The sequence below is a fragment of the Xyrauchen texanus genome, chromosome 24, assembly GCF_025860055.1.
Source record: "Xyrauchen texanus isolate HMW12.3.18 chromosome 24, RBS_HiC_50CHRs, whole genome shotgun sequence".
NCBI classification, from domain to species: domain Eukaryota; kingdom Metazoa; phylum Chordata; class Actinopteri; order Cypriniformes; family Catostomidae; genus Xyrauchen; species Xyrauchen texanus.
Window position 1 is genome coordinate 28555533 of NC_068299.1, and position 23030 is coordinate 28578562.

Here is a 23030-nt window from a genome sequence, read left to right on the forward strand (position 1 = left end):
AAAAACAAACAAAAAAAAAACACATACATGTTGAAAACAAATTAATAGCAGGTGAAAAACAGTTCACGTTGGTCCATGCTGAAAACAACCTGGTCATCTTTGGCCATCAAATCTTCACACGGGGAAACCCCAGAGGTAATTAATGTGCAAGGGCAGTGTTGATTCTAGAAACACACAAGCACACAAGAACGCCCACATAAGGAGCTCTTCAGTCATGATTTTAAAAATAAATAAACTTACTAATAAATACAAGATTTTAATGTGGTACGGTTCATTCAGTGTCACAGATATAACCATTATGTTTATTATGGTCTCTGACTATGTTGAGGGACTGGAACAACAAAAACACAATGGGCTGTGATCCCTCTAAAGAAAGTGTGAAAGACAAAGTGAGTAAAAGGTAACCTGATAGTGCCACACATGTTGTTTAAACCCCTAAAGGCAACTTTCTTCATCTCAGGAATTCTGTGCTTTATGGGTGGCTGAAATTACATGCTTTTTCTACGTATCCAGACTGTCACACATAAATAAATAGTGCTATTAAACTAATAGAATATACTAGTGCTTCAACACTTTTGTCCAGAATTTTGAACTAAATACCAACTGCTAATATGGTTTGTCTAATAGAATAAACAGAAATTAAAATAGATTCTTTAAGTTTAAAATGCTTCCAACATTTTCAAAGATTAAAATACAAACATGACATTTAAGGCCAAAGTATACCTCGATTGTCTGCATTGCTAAAAGGAATGCTCAAAGTATGCGTGACGCAAGCAGAGTCATTACTACAGACTGTGCAGAATTTCCATTTCTCAACACGCGGACAGTACTCATCTGTGTGAGTGTCGGCGCATATGCCTGTCATTGACTGTATTAAAAGAGTATCGCAAAGCAGTCATAGTGTGCATGCATCGAACGTGTTCATATTCGCTCGCAATCAAAAGAGTATATTTTGAAAGGCAATGAGGTCGACCGGGTGCGGTCCAATATGGACCAAAGTAAAACTAATTAAAACCTGGCCTTTAGAAAGACATCTCAACACTAGAAAGACCTGTATTAGCCTATAGGGGTTGTCTGTGGTTAAAACGATTTTGACCAAGGAATGTATAACATACAGTGCAATACTATATTGCAGGTTTCGTGCAATTATTTGGACACATTTGTGGTGAAGTGCTTTTTGCTCAGCAATAAAAGACAAAGTCAAGAGGTCAAGAATCTCAAGTTAAAGATCCAAGTTCATAGTCCAAGGAAATTGGAGGGAGAGACATAGGCTCAAACCTACGTTACCATAAAAATCAACCCATATACTAATATACTTGAAAGGACTGACTTTAGTAGACTACTAATAGAAAATGTGCATTTGAAATGTTTGTTTTAGAAATAAATAGGTGTTTTTTTACCATTACCTTTCATGCTTAGTCATGCTTGTCAACTACCCATTAAATTGTACTTTCGTAAATCAGTTTCTCAAATGACAAAAGCCAGACACAAACCACTTCCAAAGTACTTTGACTTTGAAATTTGTGGAGGGAAATGTGCATGCCCACACACCTTACGAGTTTTATTCCTTTAAAATTCACCACAATAATATGAAACATAATGCCTTCTATCATAACATCACTTCAGTATTGATTCTCATAGGATGTGCAAGTGTATTAAGCTGACACATATGGCTTTGCTCTGAAAGAAAGAAATGCAAAAATAAGGCAGTTGATCATGCCAATTCAAATAACAGTTAAATATATGGTTTCCCATGTTAAGAGATTAGATACTGCAGAGACTGCTCCTGTAGAGTGGGCCCAGTTATCCTTTAGTTCTTTCGCTGGAACTCTTTATTTGACTGAAACATTGATCCCAGTAATCCTTCATGCCTAATGCCTTCTTTATCACTCACTTAAACCCACCCCAAATATTGATCAGGCTTAAATGCTCTATTAAAATGAAAGGAGTTATTTACACTTGGTCACTTAATGCGTTTTTACTGATTTTACTGAAAAAGACCATGTGTATGCCCTGCAAGACTCATTCAAGACTTAAACAACCTCAGAGGGTGTAATGGGCATCTGGTTGTTCAAGCCAGATACGTAAACTTAACTCCTCCCAAATGGAACTTCGTATCAATCAGACAGCATTCTGATTGATCAATATGCATGAAGTGACAAAGTGTACCCCCCTAAAGTACGATGCAAAAAACAAACATGAATAACTGTGACATCCTCTTATCAACATACGCTATGCATTAATGAATCAGACAAGTAAACAAACTCAATGTTAAGTTATTTTGATCTAAATAGGGTAGTTTCAGTCCAATATTCAGTAGTAGGATTAGTAAAGGCCACCTGTTTGTCAGCAGTTTAACAGTAAATTATTTGGGTTTTCTTCCATGCCATGCATGCACATTCATTTTTCATTTTATTTTGTTGCATGGAGATGGGATGTTTTGTGCTGTCATTAGTGCCTGAAGGGTTCTTGAGTACACCTTGTACTACGATAGCTTTACAATCATCTTGCCTGCCATGTCACAAGTTAAAAAAAACTCATATATTCACTTAAAAGAGGCTCTAGACATTTAATCTTTACTCACAAACTTGTTTAATAACGCATTTAATAATCACACCTTTAATGCTTTGTTCAGAATGTTACCAAATGAATTAATTTATTTTCATTTTTGGTTTTCTGATATTTATTGTATGTAGTGTGAACAGCATGCATATGTGGTTTAGCCCACTAATTTCATTAGAGTATTGCTCTGTTATACAGTGGACCCCCCCAGTCAGTCACCCAGAGGTGAACTATCCCCTGCCTGCTGCGCCCCCCTCCCCTTTCCTCTTCTCACACGCGGCACCTTCTCAGCACGCAGGGGCGCCAATTTGCCAATTCCCCACACAGTGAATTATGATAGATAATAGAAAACCTCTATGTAGAAAACCGCTTCGCGGCGCAGTTTTTTTTTTTAAATTATTATTATAACTGCTCGTGCCGCCCCCCCATGTGACATGAAAAAATGCCGCCCCGGGCGAATGCCCGGTTCGCCCGTGCCTAAAACCGCTACTGGTGCTTTAGACCACTACACCACCACCACTCCAAATTTAGGACATGTACCATCACATACAAAGTGCAGTAGTGTCAATAGCTGTGGCTGAATTTACTCAATAAGCGTCATTTACATGCATGAACTTAAAACTACAATGATTGCGCAAGTCGATAACGTGAATGGTCATGTAAACGCCTTTAACATTTTTCCATTATTGGAGTACTTAAAGACAAACAGTTTAAGCAAAAAAATAATAATTGATCGACATGGGTAGATTTTTGCCCATTATCCCAATTTTGCATTGCATGTAGGCACCTTTACAAGCTTTCTTACTGGCTTTTCCAATGTGTGTGCAATTGTTGTTCACATGACCATTTACGCTTTCCCACAAAACGAATAGAATACAGCAAGTAGATGATTTCAAATCTCACGTAAACATGATTTTCTTCACAGATTTTTAAGCAAGCTGATTTTTAGTAGTTATAAGCATATTTTTGAGCATGTAAACAGACATTTACACGCATACGTGGCTAAAAAACTTTGGAATTGCAGAACGTATTTGTTCTAGGCTTTCCTACACATTCTCCCACACCGATATGATGAATGAACTCTTTGGTTTGTTAGACTGATTAAAAGGGGCATTTTACAATGCTGACATTCTTCATGCCTTCATGGTACTCTGGTGGACTTGTGTACTGATTAACAGGAGAAACAGCTTCATGTAGTAAAACTGATATGAGAGCCGACAAAAAGTCTTGACTTCACTTTACCATTTAAATAAATGGTAAGCTATTAGTAGGTACTTTATCATAATGCAACAATTCAAGTTGAGGAATCAAGCTGAGGAAACTAATATTTAGACACACTAATAATACTAACATTATAAGTCTTCAAATATTTCCTCAAACCACCAGCACAATCTCCTGTTGCAGAGAGTTATGTTTTGTACAAGACATGTTGTATCAGGTCACACAAAAGAGGATCATTATCAACTGGTAGCGTTTCTCAGGTTTCAAGGCGAAAATACATTGGGGACTTTTTGAAGCTCATACAAATAGGATATGTAGTCTAATGCTTGACTCAAAACAATTAGATTTTGGCTGAGGGTGTCACACATGCAGACTGTTATGCTGAGATCTGAAAAACAGACTGTTGTTCACCTATTTTCTGATTTTATTAGTAAATTTAGTGTGACCAAAAAAAACAAACTTGGTGCAAAAGTGCTAAAGGACAATATCTACTTCTCCCTCCTTCATCCATCTGCAACGTGCACAAATCCACTCAACCTGGATGGCACACAAACACCACCGCAGTGTCTGGATGACCACAGGATCGCACTTCAGCACCTGGATGTACATTTGATTGACAAATCCCTCTATAATCCAGCGAACATGTGGCTAAGCCCCACACACAGAGCATACTCTGTCAGACTGTGACGACTTAAAACTGCTCCAAGATACAGGACCCAAGGATGATTTCCAGGAGAAAAAAAAACAAGGAGCCAAGATAACAACAACAACATACATCAGCCTCCAGTAACACCAGAGCCACAGTCTCTGTCACCACACACCTTCTCCCTATTGTCAACATCCCCACTCCAGAGCTTTTCTGAGAAAATGGAGGAACTAGTGTACGCTGGTAGAAAGCTCTCCCACTCCATTGCTGCGAGCTGCCATATACCAACCAAAAAAGGGTGGGCCCCTCTACCACCAAAACATACAGGCCCAGCTCACCCTCCCTCTGAGAGAGCTCTCCAGCCACTGCCACAACGCAAGGGTACATCTCATCATTCTTCTGCTCTCCATGAACATCAAACAACTGATAACAGCTCTGATTGATGTGTATCGGGTCCCCGCTATGGTAGCAGCAACACTCACAAATGTATACAGAACAAGCAGGAACCCGATGTGCCAGTAGCTTTTTCAATATCTTTTATGTCAAATGATAGACTTCGTCTTCCTTTCTCAATACTAGGGCTGCCCCATAACAACGATTTTGTAGTCGTTAGTTTAGGCCATTAGTGGACTAGTTGTCGCACATTTATGATATTAATTTAATTACTTAAATATATATTTTTTGGGAGGCATCAGAAAATGGTTTGAGTTCCAGGGCTGAGAAAGAATAAGTAACATTGCTAACACTGTTCTACATTACAGAGAAATAGTAAAACGAAATAATGAGCCTTTAAAATAGAAATATTACAAGCACACGCACGAATTGAGCCACAGCGACATCGGCAAATGCGGTAATCGTTCTGTATGTTGGAAAAACCAGCTAGGAGACTGTCTGAATATTTTGCTAATTTAAAAAGAGAAATGCACATTAAGTTAAACATTCAGTAAGCGAGGTACTAATTTAATTTCCCCACGAACACTTAGATAAGCCTAATAGCGCATATTTATCTAGGTTATCTAACATTAGAATGAGCGGCCGTGGTAAGCTATCGTTAGGCTACTTGCATGTTTAAAATTATAAGCCATGTTTGGGGTCGAGAAATGATAGCCGAACGTTAGCCAGCAGAGTTTGCATTTCACCTTCTTGGGGTCATCCTTTACCCTCTGGAAATTATCCCCCACTTTGAATTTCCTGCCCAACACAATGAATTACCGCATAAACTAACCGTGTAAACGATCATGTCTGTCCGTCACTGACTGCATGACTTCGCCACTTCCTTTGGAGTTTTTGTTTTCTGCTACCAACCAATCAAAACTTTGTCGACCAAGACTCTTCTCATCGACTAACATTTGGTCGACTATTAGGGGGCAGCCCTACTCAATACGTATGACAATACTCAATACTGTTGCATATTAGATGTAAACCCAACATTACTGTGGGGCCAAAAACAGATACTATCAAGTTAGTACTTTTAAACATCCACTCACTTAAGAACAAGTCATTTCTAGTCAATGACCTCATCACCACAAACAACCTGGACTATATGTTTCTAAATGAGACTTGGTGAGATAACAGCTGCAGTGCAACAGTCCTCAATGAATCAGCCCCTCCAAACTTTACTTTTATGAGTGTCTGCAGAGCTGTTAGGAGAGGTGGAGGATTAGTGACAATATTTATAATTATTTATAGGTCTCCAAAATACTCTCCTGGCTTTGTTGATGATTTTACACATCTGTTCATAAGCAAGTGTCTGAACATTTCCTCCGCTATTATTAAGGATAAGTATTATTATCTGACCATTTCTGTATTTTTTTTAATATATATATTTATTTTCCTGCTACTGAAGTTAGATCTGTCTCTGTCAAAAAGAGGTACATAAATGAGAACACTAGTGTGCAATTTATCAAGGTTATATCTTTGAAAAGGAGTATATCCTCAGACTGTGTTGATGATCTCATCGATAATTTTAACTCAAAAGTTAAAAAAGGCTGTTGATAGCATTGCTCCTGTAAAGGTCTGGACGATCACTGGCAGGCATAAAGCACCTTGGAGAAACACAACAGCAGTGAAAAACATGAAAAGAAAATGCAGGAAAGCAGAACAAATGTGGCAGAAAACACAACTTGAAGTACATTATAATATCTATAAAGAAAGCATTCATGCTTTCAATTTGGAATTAGGCACAGCTAGGCAGACCTTCTTCTCAAACATTATTGACAGCAATATAAACAACACCTGCACTCTTTTTTGCTACTGTAGAGAGACTAACAAACCCCCCAACCCCCAAAAATTGTTTGTGATCAGCTCGTCCTCATGTTGCACTGAGGTCAGACAGCACCCACCACAAAAAAAAATCAGAAATTAGTCACTATGTCCGATTCTGAGGAAATTGATAGTAAAACCCTGGAACAAATATTACAGCATATTAAAACTTCAACCTGCTGTCTTGACACACTCCCCACAACATTTTTCAAAAATACATTTAACTGTCTGGAAAAAGATTTGTTAGAAATAGTAAATGCGTCACTCCTTTCGGGTACATTTCCAAAGTCCCTGAAAACTGCAGTTGTCAAGCCCCTTCTTAAAAAGAACAATCTAGATAACTCAATATTGAACAACTACAGACCAATTTCAAATCAGAACAAATTCTTAACCTCGAATGGCTACTTGGATAATTTACAGTTTGGTTTCTGACCGCATCATAGCACAGAGACAGCGCTCATAAAGATCCTAAATGATATTCGGACAAATACTGATTCAGGCAAAATATCAGTTCTAGTTTTATTAGATCTCAGTGCTGCTTTTGACTCTGTTGGCCAAAACATTCTCCTAGACAGATTGGAAAACTGGATAGGGCTCTCTAGGTTGGTCCTCATTTGGTTCAGGTCATATCAAGGAGGTAGGGGTTACTATGTGAACATAAGCAACAATGAATCTGAGTGGACATCCATGACGTGGGGAGTCCCACAAGGCTCATTTTGTGCACCGCTCCTGATCAACCTGTAAATGCTACCACTAGGCCAAATTATGAAAAAGAACCAAATTGCATCCCATAGCTATGCAGACAAAACCCAGATCTATCTAGCCCTATCGCCAAATGACTACAACCCCAAAGACTCTCTGTGTCAGCGCATTGATGAAATTAACAGTTGGATGTGCCAAAACTTCAGTTAAACAATGACGAGGCAGAAGTCATTGTATTTGGCAACAAAGGCGAAATCCCAAAGGTGAATGCATACCTGGACTCTAAGGGCCTAAAGACAAAACATCATGTAAGAAATCTTGGTGTCATCTTGGAGTCAGACATAAGTTTCAGTAATCATATCAAAGCAATTACTAAATCAGCCTACTATCATCTAAATAATATAGCCAGAATTAGATGTTTTGTATCCAGTCAAGACTTAGAGAAACTTGCTCATGCATTCAACACCAGTAGGGTAGACTACTGCAATGGACTCCTAACCGGCTGTTACACAAACATTTTGTCTTAATATGGTCATTTTATATATTCTGGTTTAGTGTGTCAATAGGAATCATCAACTTTAGAAAATTCCTTTTGCAAATTGAATAGAAGAGAAGAACAAGAACTCCTCCAACAGAGGGCGCGGCCCCCACAGAGTGAAATCGGGAACAAAGGGTTAACGTTTCTTTAGCTAAAATCGGGGCTTACTGAAATTTGAAACACTGCACCCTGTGGCCAGTGTTGTTGGGTGTATGGCATAAACCTAACCATGAGTGGAGTAAAAATGTAAAGTTAGAGGAAAAAATGCAACCTCCAAATCGCACTATGCGAATGTGATTACTTCCTGGTTTCCACAAGAGTCTGAACATGGGTCTCCCACACAACTCAATGTGCTTGCGGTCACTCCTCAAGGGAAGTTAAACACACTGAAGCCAGTGCATAAATGTCTCATAGGAGATGGTGCTTGTCAGCGAGTCTGCAAAATTAGGCCGATCTTAGGGTACTGGAACAATCGGAAACAACGTGCCAACGATTTCCCGTGTGATCATGTTGTCTCAACATCATTGAGTCAGTCTGGGATTACGTGAAAAGGCAGAAGCAATTCAGACAGCCTAAATACATAGAACTCAAGCAAGTTCTCTAAGATGCTTGGAACATCCTATCTGCCAACAACTTTGTAAAACTATTTGCAAGTGTACCAAGGAGAATTGGTACATTTTAAAGGCATAGGGTGGTCATAACAAATATTGATTTAGCTTTTTATGTTTACTGCACTTTGTATGAAGTTAATTAATAAATAGAAATTATTAAAATTGCATTATTTTTTTAAACATACTCAATACACAATTTTTTATACATCTGCTTAAAACTTTTGCTCAATACTGTATACTGATAAATCCCTAGTTGAAATCATTTACAAAAAAAATATCCACTGCTCAATGACAGTGATGGTCTGTGTCCACCATAAACGTTCAAGTGTAAAGTGTTCAGATATGCTCTACGAGATGTTTAGACATTCCAGGTGTTTCATAATAGTCTTCCTAAAAGAAGCTAGAGAGCCACAGTTTACAGCATTGTTACATCACTAATCAAAATCCATGCTGTTAATTTTCACCATATGAGAACCATTTCCTCTGACCTAGGCTTGGCTACATCAGATTTTGGGTTTGTTATCCCATCTGGAGGCCCTTCACATTGTGTCAGCTCAAGCTTAATTGAACTCCCAAGCCCCTTTCATGCCAAAAGCTTGATTACAGTGGGTCTTTTCCAAAACTAAGTGAGCTGCCTTGCTGTCTCCTGTCTACTTATGCAACTGTCTTCTATGGCAGCATCCTTACCGAAATGGATCGAAACGACTCGCAACTGATTTTAATACAGTTGACGCAAGAGAAATTACAAGATCCTTTAATGAGAATAAATAGAATAAATAGAATAAAATAAACATTTAGTGTCAACAGTCCTACTCGACCCGCCCTGAGCGCTATTCGAACTGGCTGATGGGAGTCGGGCATGCTAGCAAGGAGGCTACAAAAGCCATGTTCTCTAGCCTGTCGCTAGTGCATCTCTTAAAACAAGGAGAGTGAGGTTTACACACTGCACAGCTATCACATACCAGCTTGCAACCGTTACAATAGCTCACACACATTTTGGGTAAAAGTCAGTTTTCGATCACATAAAACTATTCAGTTTTGAATAGTTTTCATTTATAATGGAAATTTCTCTCATTTCATCTCATACTCGGGAAAGGATACATATGAGAATACTAGAGATGCACTGATTGCAATTTTCTTGGCTGATTTCGATTTCCCATTTTTTGCAAGTGTGACCTGCCGATACCGATTTTTTCCGATTCCGATTTTTTTTCTAAGAACTATTATTGACCACATATACAAACAAAATCTACCTTTCTTCAATGCAAAATTTTATTTTCATAATAAAATACATTATTAAACATTACAATTTCCCCCAAACTGCACTAAGTTACAGGATCTTCTCTCACTTAAACAACTCTCAAAATAAAGTGCTCTGTGACTAGAAAGAGGTAGAAATAACAATTAACTGCAAATGAGTTGCTTTATATAACAGATGTCATTTTCCACTATTTTTATAAACGGACCTTTTTCTCTTTATTACTCATCTCAGGGCCTGAATTTCGTTTTTTAAACTGGGGGGGAATTCCCCCCTTACATGGGTCACATGGGGGATCTAAAGATTATGGGGGGTAACTTTTGATTCATTGCTAATTTCATCATCTTCATTTATTAATATATACAGATTTGTATGCATGAATTGTGCATTTCCAGTTCTCAAAACAGTTAATAACAACAACAACAAAAAAACTTTATACAAAATACACCATGCTCTTCTTCAAATTGACATTAAGACCTCAGTTTAAACTAGGCCTAGGCTATATATTAATGTCTCTCTATTTCAGTGTCGTTCATGTGTTTCAGTTCAGTTCAATTCTTTGCTTTTTTTTTTTTAAACTTCATACAACATACGCCATGCTCTCCTTCAAATTTATATTAAGAACTCAGTTTAAACTATATGTATTTATGTCTATCAGTTTCAGAGTCTTTTTAATGCATTTCAGTTCAATTTCAGTCACTTTAATTTATCCTTTGACTGCTTTACCTCTGTGAGATTTTTTTGTGGATCTTCAGTTTGGCTGCTTGTCGGCTTTTCGTTGTCGGAGACTTTTTTCTTTGGATTGTGATCTGAATCATCCGAACTTGTCTTTCGCTTCAGCCAGCGGTCCATATTTAAACCACATTTAGATATTTACGCTAAACGAACAATTCATTGTCTGTGGCCGTGTTTGTGCGCGCGGGAAATATGCTGCGCATAACACAAGAAAACAAGGAGAAACGCGCAGTCACATGCTCAAACAATCAACAACATCGCTCTAGATGTGTAAATACAAGTGGAAAGCGCGGGCGCGGCGCAGTCTCCTTTCCACAAGCGCGTGCTCTCCCGTGGCGTCTGTCGTTGCTATGCAACCATGAACTGCGCTCTCCATGATGACAAGGAAGTATCAGCAAAAGATTAATTGATTTCTAGCCCTTGCTTTACTACTAGATATATTTATGGAGATGAATAATAAGGAGCCCTGTACAGCTATCATGATCAGCTGTTCGGCCGAGAATTCAATGTTGTTACGCTGTAAGCTGATCAGTTGGTTCGTTGCTGCCGCGCTCTATCACTCGCGACACCATAAAAAGCAAAATGGTTTTTAATGTTTCAATTGCGTGATTAAAATGACATTATTTGGAAGCGGATAATTTCTTCACAAACAGCTCATTATGACTCAAAATGTTAGAATGCTGCACCTACACTCGATAGTGTGGATAAGATCAGCGCAACGCAGACCACTGCATTGACAGCGTGAAACGTGATCTGTCTGTAACAGCCAGGGCTCAGCGGAAGAGAATGCCGGTCCAGCGCTGATTGAGGTATTAAATTCGAAAATAAAATACAGTTTGACATCTTTTTTCCCGCATCTGTGAATTTATTTTTTAATCATTTGCTCTGAGATGAAGCAAATATATTTGTGCGGGAATTTCTTGCACTACAAACGCTAACCTTGCGGGAATGGCTTAAATTATGTGCAATCCCCGCATTCCCGCACCGAAATTCAAGCCCTGCATCTAACAAAACAATTCGAAAGATCTGAAAAACTGAAGTGTCCAATACGCTCAACTTAGGTTAGATGTACAAATATCAGTTGTAAAACTGAGCACTGCTTCGGGAACAGCTTGCATACCCGTCAACACTCCCATTTTTCCCGGGAGTCTCCCGTTTTGTTATTTCTCCCAAAAAAAAACTCCTGTAATTTGTATGGCCCAAACCACGTTATATGAATAATCACATCAATATATTATTGAGGTGGTCCATTTGCCAGATTAAGGTGGTCCATTTGCCAGATCTTGAATGAAACACATCCTACTCACACAATCGACACAAACACATTACAAATCATTTATGACCACAATCTGGCAACCTACAACCCATTTGCGCTGTTGATATCTGCGCAGGTAGCAGACGTGGGATGTTAAATCAAGCATCACTGGTAGAGGGGAGGAGAAGACTCAGCTGGTGCTCCGGTGAAAAAAACAAAATATACATGTACATTTAAAGGGGTCATGACATGAGAAACCAAATTTGCCTTGATCATTTGGTATATAAGAGGTCTTTGTATCATTAAAACGTCCTGCAAGTTTAATATTTTAAGACGTCCTCCCCATTCTAAACAAATCATTTATTTAATCAAGCTCAAAATACAGCTCGTTCTGGATTCATGGTTAGAAGTGACGTGTCGGTTAGAAGTGACGTAACAGCGTTTGCATATGACCGCCTCCAGCACAAGATAACTACGCTTTAAGCGCAAGACAACTACGCTCATTTCAGTATCGCCGTCGCCTCACAAGTGTTCAGTCGATGGACAGCGAGCTCTGACAGAGACTACTTGTGCACAGGAAAATTACGATGCCACACAGATGTGCTGTTCCTGGCTGTGGTCAAACAAAACCTCTGAATAAGCTGCCGAAAGATCCAGACGTCAGGGAAAAATGGATGCAGTTTATTTTTTGCGGATCGACCCAGTCACGGCAGTGTTAACTTAAGCGTTTGTTCTGTACATTTTAAGGATGACTGTTTTGAGAACAAATCTCAATATGATGCTGGCTTTGCCAGAAAACTGTTGCTCAAAGATAAGTCCGTGCCGACTATTCTGGGAACAACGACGACGCAAACTGTAAGTAATCTATTTTAAACTTTAAACTACTTTTTAAAGCGCAATTTCATTCATTATGAATAATCACAGTGTTTTTACTTAGTTTACTTGCATATTGTTCTGGCTGGGGCGTCAATAATTGATACATAGGCACTGACGTTAGCCAATCATAACAGTGGGCGTTAACACTGAAGTCTTAAATGGAAAACGCCCCCAAAACAGACTGTTTGAATCAGAGGATGAGAAACAGGGTGGGAAAAGGTCATAAATCACTAGATTTTAAAAGTTTTTCTTAAAAAAAAATATATTAATACTATAATTGCACCTAAGGGAACATAATAATACAATAAAAAAAACCATGTCATGACCCCTTTAACAACAGCTGGATGGAAGAATTGAATTTCATATCCCGAAGCCATATCGACAATGCCCACGCCTTTTGCAATGTGTGTCGCACTGATTTTAATATCGGACACGGTGGGAAAAATTACGTTAAATCACAACGGCACAATTTGTATGTATTTAGCCTGCCTCTGCCATCCAGCACCACCTTCCCCCTTCCCCTCTCCCGGATTTGTGTACCCAAATGTTGACAGATAACTGGCTGCATGTGTTACATGTCACGAGATTAAACAACTCGGGCAACGCGACGTCGGAAAGTACTTCCTACTCTGTATCGAGGAAATTTATCAGATTTCTGATCCCTCTGTCCTCAACTATGGAGAACAGCTGGTCATCCAGGGCCATGAATTCCATAATTTTTCTCGTAATTGCTTTGGTCTTTTGACCAAGGAATGAAAGGAGAGGCTGCTGACTTGTGACTGTCTCTGAGCTCTGGCTAGCTTTAGCAGCTTGCACTTTTTAGCTTCTTTTTTAAAATGGGCATTTTCAGCTGGGTGATGGTGTTTTAAATGTCTAATTAGGTTTGTTGAGCCGAAAGTTATTGTGGTGGTTCCCCCACGGTTTACTTTGGCCTTACAATTATTACACATTTCGAACTTTATGTATTCTTCACTCACACAGTGAAGATCTCCCACGCCAGTGACATGTTTACATGCGGCTGTGACGTTATTGCCTGCGCCGCTGGCAACAAAATGGACCGGCTTGGAATCGGTAAGACGTGAGGCTGACCGGCCGGTTACCGGTCCGGGCCAAGCATGCGGAAAATCGGCTAATTCCGGTCCCTGGCCGGTCGATCGGTGCATCTCTAGAGAATACCTTATAATTTGGTAAAAACAATATAACTTAGGAGGCAGCATAATTAAGATACCTACCTTTTGGAACAACCTTTGGGCTGGCAGAGCGCCTATGATGTCTTAAAGTGCTGCCTCTGGAGAAAGCTCAATAGGTTTTGGAACAGACCCATAATCTTCATTTCAGTCTAGTAGGATCATGGAAATGCGTTAGTGTATCCAGCATTTTGTTAAGAGTTTCCTCTCAAGTAATGTATGCATACATTGTCTTTGGACTGTAATTCCTCTATTTAGTAAAGAAAGGGAATGAAAATATAAGGGAAAGTTCTTTCCACTAATTACAAAAACATTCATGGCAATGCTAAACAGGACATTTAAAAAAAAAATTCATTTGTTTGGACTGGCCTAGATATCCACCTGGCTGTTGACTCCCTAAATATATCATTCAGCTCAGATTTCATAAAGGATTGACTTCCTGTGTAACGGGAAAAGGATGTTGCAAACAATATCAAAATGGCGGCATTCCTGATTGGACTCAAAGGCGGTTTTACAAAGTTTCCCTGTTATCTTTGCTATTTGGACAGCAGGTACGCCAAGGCATCTACCACAGACAGGACTGGCCACAGCGGACAGATTTCTCTGTGGGGAGGAACAATGTCAAGTGGGAGCCACTGTTGGACCCCCGGAAGGTGCACATCAAATTGGGCCTTATGAAACAATTTGTCAGAGCTCTAGATAAGGAGTCGGCAGCCTTCAAGTACCTACAAGACTTCTTCCCTAATTTGTTTGAGGCAAAGGTCAAAATTGGACCACAGATAAAGAAGATCCTGGAGTGCAATGAATTCCCCAAGAAGCTCATTAGTAAGGAGAAAGTGGCTTGAAACAGCTTTCTCACAGTGGTTCAGGGCTTCCTGTGCAATCACAAGGCTGGAAACTATGTGGAGCCGGTTGAGATTCTGGTGAAGAACTATGGCACAATGGGCTGTAGAATGTCCCTCAGAGTCCATATCCCTGATGCTCATCTTGATAAATTCAAGAAGAACATGGGAGCATACTCAGAGGAGCAAGGCAAGTGCTACCACCAGGATATACTGGACTTTGAATGCCAAGGACAGTATAATGAGAACATGATGGGAGATTTGGGGGCTGATTCGTGAAATTGATTTACAGTATAATCATAAATCTCGAAAAACTACTCACTTCTAAATCTTTTGTCGTTGTTTTTGTATTACATTAGTATAAATACATGTTCATTTAGATTCACATGTTTTTTTCTGACTTAATGTGAACGAAAAGACACAAATTTGCCTGTTTTCTCATTGGAAATAGGTACATTTCAAAATATCACTGTTTATCACTGGTCACAAAAGCAAAGTTTGTGGGGAATAATAGACATTTTCTATACTTTTGAGGCATAAGCAATTAGGAAATAACTTACTACCAGGACAAAAAATTGTGTTACATAGTGCTATGCCTTTAATGATACATCCCAAAGTTGTATTTACAAGTGGGAAACTCAGAATTCTAGATGATACCGGAGATGGCGAGTAGTGACGTTAAAACGGTTGTGTCCATGTTGACATAAAAGATGATGGATTTTGCAAAGATATTACAATTTCAATGCTTTATTTCAATAATATTCATTTGTTATATATGACATTAAACTACTGATTTGCCATACACTGGTTATTTTAAATAAATGAATCATTAATTTGTTAGATATCATTCACTAATCAATATAAAAAATATAGGTCATGTAAAAGTGATGCAGGTGTATTCACGTATGCTTATTCGCTGGTACAACAGCAACCATTTATTGTTTAATTGTTTGAGTATTTGCTATATACGAAATCCATGTGAGAAACATGTCGAATTATTTCTGCACCACTCATGCACATAGAAAAAACCCACACAAAAGGCACATATGCATGCCCTTACATACTCTCACATGTTCAAAACAAACAGTGAATTCTCAAGTTGAAAATGAGGAGTCTTGTGCAGTTTTTGGACAGCATTTGGATCGGAGCGTGAATTGTTAGAGATAACTGAAGTCACAGGGAGAGATGCATTTTTGAAAAGCGGAATTAGCCTCAGCAGACAGAGGGAAGTTAAGAACAAGAGCCCATCTACTGTATCTGACCATTCTGTCAGTGTTGTTTAACTACACTTATGGATAGAGGATACAAGATTTCAACTGTTGAAAGAAGGTTACGTCGGAAAGGAATACACATGGCAGCTTGTGGCCGACTTTGGTTTGGGTGTTTGATTATCTCAAGAAAACATTCCATCGGTTGCCTTCTTAGAAACCTGATCCAGCTCCACCTTTATCTTCCAACACTGGCCATGTCCACAACATATGATTGTCTCTCAAATTCTGACATGGTGGATTATTTTATTGACTTAAACATTTAAATAATTGAATATGAACCCACATGTTTATCCAGGAGTCTCTGCATGTGATGATACTAGGAGCCATTTTTTTTTCCTTTAATTTAATATAAAGCTCAGAAAGAGTTTTAAATGTAACCATATGTCTTTCTCTGATTTCATTATTATTTTTCTTGAGTTTTGTTCTTTTACAAACACATGTTGGCTGAACTGTGCTTCCTCTGTTTATGGTGCACACCTGGAAGTGTTGCGGTCAGCAATGACATCTTTGAGGAAAGCACTAGGGAGCAATGACCTTTGGTGCCTTGTTATACAAGAGGTCAACTTTCAATGCATGAGAACCACAGGGTGTTGACCTCAGGATAAAAGAGTCCTGCACAACGCCATGTCAAGGCTAATGAGCTAGGATCTAAGACTAGGAGATGTGGTCTACTCTGCATAACCTCAAACAAATCAGGCTGTATAGGTAGTTTATGTATAGTTATATAGGTTACTGAAATAAGCAATGTCCTTGCAATGCAGATAATTTGAATAAAATTGAGGATATAACATAATTTATATCTTAAATTTATAATTTATTATAGATTTCTGGAACTATCGTTATCAGCAAAAATCCAAACCAATAGTTTCCCCCCATTGCATCTAGTGCTGGAGTGGCTGGGAAGGGTCTGCTGTCGTTATACACTATGAGAGCGGCCACTAGAGGCGAAATAAAAACTATCACTTCATTGATGCCTTGTGGTGTTTGCATGGAGCGCAACACTTCAGATGTGGATTTAAAACATCAACATGTTGTCTTATCATTATAAAGTAATTAATTTGTTGACTAATTTGTTGAATTTGCTGCATTAGTAGAGAACAGCAGTATGTTTGCCGACAAGGCTAACATTAAAGCTAACCTCAAGCGGTTAGAACAATGTGACAAAAATACATGCAAGTTCTACCCAAACGATTAACATGATTGTTACCATCTATTACCATCTATTTGCATTCGTTAGCCAGCTAAGTTGCATATTTAAAGCTAGTGCATACCGGTCAACAGTTTTTCCCGGGAATCTCCTGTATTTCACACCGATCTCCCGCCCCACTCCAGTTTTGTTATTTCTCCCGGGAAACTCCCGTAATGTGTATGGCCCAAACCTCGGTATATGAATATCACATCAATATATTATTCCAATGTTGTCCAATTGCCAGATCTTGTATGAAACGCATCCTACTCACACAATCCATATGTCATACAAATTTCAACCCATTTGTGACCTCAACCTGGCAACCTACAACCCAGTTGCTCTATTGATATCTGCGCAGGTAGCAGACGCGGGAAGTTGAATCAAGCATCACTGGTAGAAGGGAAAAGAATTTACTTTCATATCTCGAAGCCATATCAACAATGCCCACACTTTTTGCAAAGTGTGTCACACTGATTTTGATATCGAACACGGTGGGAAAAATGACACTACTCTGCATGTATTTAGCCTGTCCCTGCCATCCAGCATTATTTTTAATTAGACACATCTAAAACAATATTATTTACGTAGAATACATTTTAAAAATGAATTATATTAAAAGTTACATCTGTTTGCATTTCTGTGACAACTGAAGGGTGTGCACCCACTATCGATTCATTGAAAGAGAGAAATGCGTGGTCCTGAGTGTATGACAGTGAACAAGGAGGAAATATAGACATTATTTTTTATTTGTTTGAGCAGAAAAACTAACTTTTCTGTCAACTAAAATTAATAAGTAATGTGAATACTTTTTGATGAAATAATAATAAGTAATCTGATAAAACAAATTGGAGAAATAATTATTCATTTGTTGTGAATTACATTTGAGTAACTTATCCAGCACTGATTAATAAAGGTCTGAGTATACCAAGGTTGTCCGCACTGCTGATTGCTCCGCACATAGTATGTAATCTACATACTAGTCTGTGCAACCTGACTGCGTGCTGCCCAGATATTCTCGACCCTTGGACACGGTCCTGATTGCCGCATGCACTGGCCATCGACTGTACTTAAAGAGTATCCGAAAGCAGCTGTTATGGGCATTTGTCGAATGCATTTGGATTCACTCGCGGCCAGAAGAGTATAATCTGAAAGCAATGTGGCCGGCCAGGCACGATCTGGAATGCACAAAAACTAAGTATACCTGGGCCTTAACTAATCTGGTTTAGGTTGAAGTTACTTGCCAGTAAATTTGCATTGAGCTAATTTCACAAATAACTAGAAAATACTGGACTGTATCAAGCTATATCGATCTATTTATTAGGGTTTTAGAAAAATACACTAGACCTATGACTTGAAATTTAAGTTGAAAAGGTCATTTTGAGTATCATGAGCAAGAGGCCCTTGTAAATAAAAAAAAAAACATCCAGGCCCCAGAGAACAATCCGTCTTTTCACTTAATGTATACTGATAATCAAGAGGACAGAGAGGGAGGCAGTCTAATTCATCCCATCTGCTGATAGGTAATCAAGTCCACTAACCCTTTCATGCTGACTAAACACAGGCCTAGAATACAACAGGGCTTTGGTGAAAAAACATAAGATCTGGATAAAAAAACATGAAAGTAAATAGAAAGTTAAATCGAATCACAATATGTAAAAGCTTTAATGATGTACTTAACCAATGTGAACAGCAAACTCAGTGACATCAGTGCCCTACATGTATAACATAACTACATTCCATCCAAAACTATTTTAAACAAGTTTTCTTTCCTAATTGTTATGCATGCAGTTATGACCACGTATTAATTGAGGTGAAATGTACAAAAAATATCTATTTGTCACAGTGCAGGTCTATGTATGTCAACTGCAAAAAGGTGATTAAAAATGGTTAAAAATGTACATTATTTTAAGCAGCACCTAAAATATACACTTTACCATACACATAATTTAAATTTTATCCAAAAATATTGATTTAAAAAAAAAAAGGTTCATGGCATGTTATTTGTCAACCATACTTTTATTTTTAAATTATTTAAGTAGAAAAGTTTAGGGTCTGGGTAAGGTGTTAGACATTATGGTTATAGGTTTAGATTTGGGTAAGGGGTTAAATTTAAATCATAATAACATTGTACTTTTGTTCATTTATTTGTCCTCTATAGTAGTAAAAGTTATAAATTTTTGTTAAAGCCAAAATGATTTCTTACAATTTCAACATCTTGAACTAAATTTTAGGACATGAGACCTGGTTACATAATTCTTATTTACAAGCTGACATTTCATTGCCAACAGAATATGTTGGTGTCTTCTTCCGACTACAACAAAAAGACCAAAGGTGCGTCATAAACCGCACACTTCTGCACTATTTTACGTCATTTTTGAAGTAGTGCGAGTAGTATGTTTACACTGAAAATGCAACAAAAAGAAATGTACTAGGAGTACCCGGATAATGCACTTTTTCAATTGTCAAAATGAAGTGTGGAATGATGAACACTTTGTGCACTCAGTGCACGTGGCTTGCCGTACGGAGTTACAGGCAGCAATGGTGGTCTGGTGAAACAATTGTAAATAATGGAGAATATGACAACTAGCAAAACCTCTGTGAAGATAGCACCTTACAAAAGTGAGTTAAATGCTTAACCATCATACAACATAAGTGTTGAACTGAGGGTAGATAGCATGCTATTTAGCAGAGATGTTTACCGTTGGGTGCTAGAGCTGTTAAGTGCTGTTAAAATGTTAAGTGTTCTATTTCGGATGATAAAACACTTTGAAAATTCATACATTACATGGCTGAGTGTATAGTACATTTTGTAAGTGTATAGTGTGTCATTTGGGAGCACACTGAACATGAAACAAGGGACACTGATGGACAATCACAGGACAGGACATAACTCAGGACTATGGATCTTGATGAATGGGTAATAAATTACAGAGGCACAGGGGCTGACCCAAGATTAGTATTTGTGTGAGTATAAGCTTCCATTTATAAAGAGAAACTAAACGTAACAAGTGACTTAAAGCTCTGTTAGTCCTCCCAACTTCTCCCAATCCAAATGTGTGGTCCAAGGTCAATAATTCCTCAGTTATATGCCGCATTTCTGTCTCCATTTATTTTTACATACACATTCTATGGTTGTGACAGCAAGAGCAAATGGCGGCTATCACAATCTGCTTCATGTTTTTAGTGGGGCAAACCAGATGCCTCCTAGAGGCAGCAACACTTGAGGCAACAGAAAGCCACAGTGTCACAAAAGGTCTGTCACCTCAACATGTGACTACCGAAAACAATACTATCTCCAATCAAAACACAATAACAACCAACAAAACACTGGGCAAGAACTCTGTACCCACACAAAATCAAGATGCCCCAATTTCGTGGAAGCTAAATTCTTCAGTTGAAACCATGCATTTGAACTTAAGTCAGAAGGGAGAGAGAAGGGATAGGCTGCTGACCAGAAATCATATTTCCTGTCATCTGGAAATAATGCACTTATTTTGCACGCACACAGTTACGCCTAAAGCACGCTGAGGTCTCTCAGTGACCTGCCGGTCAGGTTAGGTTAAGGGGCTACCTTCTACAGCGAAGGGAAATTATGTTGTGGTTTTCTATTACAGCTGTGAAGAGACAATCTGGGTTTTTTTGTAGAGAGACAGCAGAGGTTGAGTATGTGGATTTCCTTGTCCTATAGTACTTTATAGGATAATGTTCATGATCACTTGAGGGTTCAGTTTTGATTCTCTGATGAAATGTGATTTCATTTGTTATGGCTGGAGGTCATTTGTGAGCTCTGTGATCACATTTTAGTAGCTTCAGATAGGCTTTAGTATTCAAGATGGTAGTAGTGGTCAACTAAACAATTGTAAAGCATGTTTGTCTACTTAACCAACATCCAAATTAGTTATTCTCAACTTTTTTTTTGTTTTGTTTCCTTAGCACTTTGTTGCCATTGTAAAGTCCTAAGGAAACAAATCTTCAACCCAGAGCCTTCCTTAGATTTCCTTCCTATGAGATACAAATCCCTACTTCTGTGGAATTGGTAATTAGTGCCCGACCGATATATCAGTCAGCCAATATAGGGCGGAGTTAAGCAGTGCCTTCTCTGTAAGTTGCTAACTAGTTTGTGAAATTCATACTGGAAAGTTAATAAACAATGACCCCGTCATTTTCCCTTTTCAATATAACTAATATAACATTAAACCTGTCCTTGACAACCATGTCACTCATGTCTGTTTGCTGTTAGCCAGCTATAATTTGTCAGTTTGTCAGTAATGTAGCAGATTGAAAGGTAAACATCAGAGCATATTTTTGCAGCTCATCAGACAATGGTGCAGTGGTGGATTGTGTCTGTTGAGTGTTGATTTCACGCTACGCTGTAACCTAGTTGGTGAGATGCAATGCTGGTCCATCTTTTACTCTCCATGACAACGAGCATACAGCTAACTTGTTAACCACGTAGCTACTGTCATTGCTTGTCAGCTAAGTGGAAGCTAATGTGTAAACATGTTTTCACCAAACTGTTTTGTTCAGGATTCACAGTTTGGTACCCAATTCAACGAACAATTCCAGTCATTGCATTTACAAAATTGTATATTTAGAAGTCGGTTTTCCACCGTTGAAAATTTCCCCTGAACTTGTGTAGCAGAATACGGTGCAACACCACTGCTGCTGTTTATCTCTTGTCTCAGCAGGTGTAAATGCTTCTTGTTTTACAACCTGCCAATAATTGACTGGCAGTATTAATATAGTAAGCATTTGACTGATACTAAACAGTAATAGTTATGTTTATTTAGATATTTATTTTATTTTTATTTATTCTTTATTTTAATGGTCAGCATTTGACTGATACTCAATAGTACTGATGATTATTTAGCTATTTATTTTATTTGTATTTATTTTCTCAAGTGTTCATTTCTGTTCAGTATTTGATGACAATGTATAATTAAAAATGTCAAATATTCTTTGATAAAAATATTTGTTTAAGAAAGCAGCCTTCTGAGTACCTTTGCATAGTCATATCGGTGCAGAATCCACATAGAAAAGGTTGGTTTTCATTCCAGCTCAAAAATTAACTATATTAGCCACCATAGCATAATCAGTGAATTTTCCCCCTCTAAAATCGGTAGCATATCGGTCTTAAAAACCCACATCGGTCTATCCCCTAAAAATCCAATATTACTCTATTGGTAATATCGGCAATAATCTGATTCTGAAGTGACTGTGAGCTGTACGCAATGCTGAGATGTGCCATGCCTTTAGATCTTCAGGATTATTTCATGAATGAATGAATGAGCCAGTGATGCAACTGCCCAAAATCTGGTGATTCCACATCATATCAAATTCAAGCAAATGTAACTGAAATAGCCCAACACTGATCACTTACCCACTGCTTTGATGATGTATCCTTTCGGTGACCTCAGAGCCCTGCGCATCCAAGCTTCCCTGAGCACTTCCAAGTTATTGGCATTACCCTGGACGACAAGCACGTAGTTCTCCAGCCATCCCCGGAAATACACTTCAACCACCGCTTTCACGAGTCTCTGATTCCAGAAGCTACGCGAATTCTGCGCTTTAAAATCCGCAAACACGTCCTGGCCGCTGGCGCTGGTCGCGCTGTGTTTGGTGTCCTCGTCCCGGCTCAGAACTACAGCGAGCGACTCGGATGACAGTTGAACCACTCTTTGCTGCAGAGACATTTCTGATCTACCTGAATGAATTTCCCGGTCAAATGAATCTCAAAATGCAGTCTTGGGAATAAGACCAAGCATTTCGGTATACTTAACCCAAATATATGCGACGTGGTGTTGTGTAAACCCACAGTTTGAATGTGTCACATTCTCAAAGCGCAGAGCTCTGTTGAGTCTGTCCGTGTTGTCCT

The 23030-nt window shown here is 38.6% G+C and overlaps 1 protein-coding gene across 1 annotated transcript in view; it reads right to left on the reverse strand.

The window, feature by feature from the left end:
• Positions 1 to 23030, reverse strand: part of LOC127617955 (storkhead-box protein 1-like) — a 34301-nt gene extending 11271 nt beyond the window's left edge. Inside the window, exon 1 of the mRNA XM_052090143.1 lies at positions 22536 to 23030. Within this exon, the coding sequence (XP_051946103.1) occupies positions 22536 to 22848 (313 nt within the window). The 5' untranslated portion in view covers positions 22849 to 23030. The remainder of the gene's footprint in view (positions 1 to 22535) is intronic.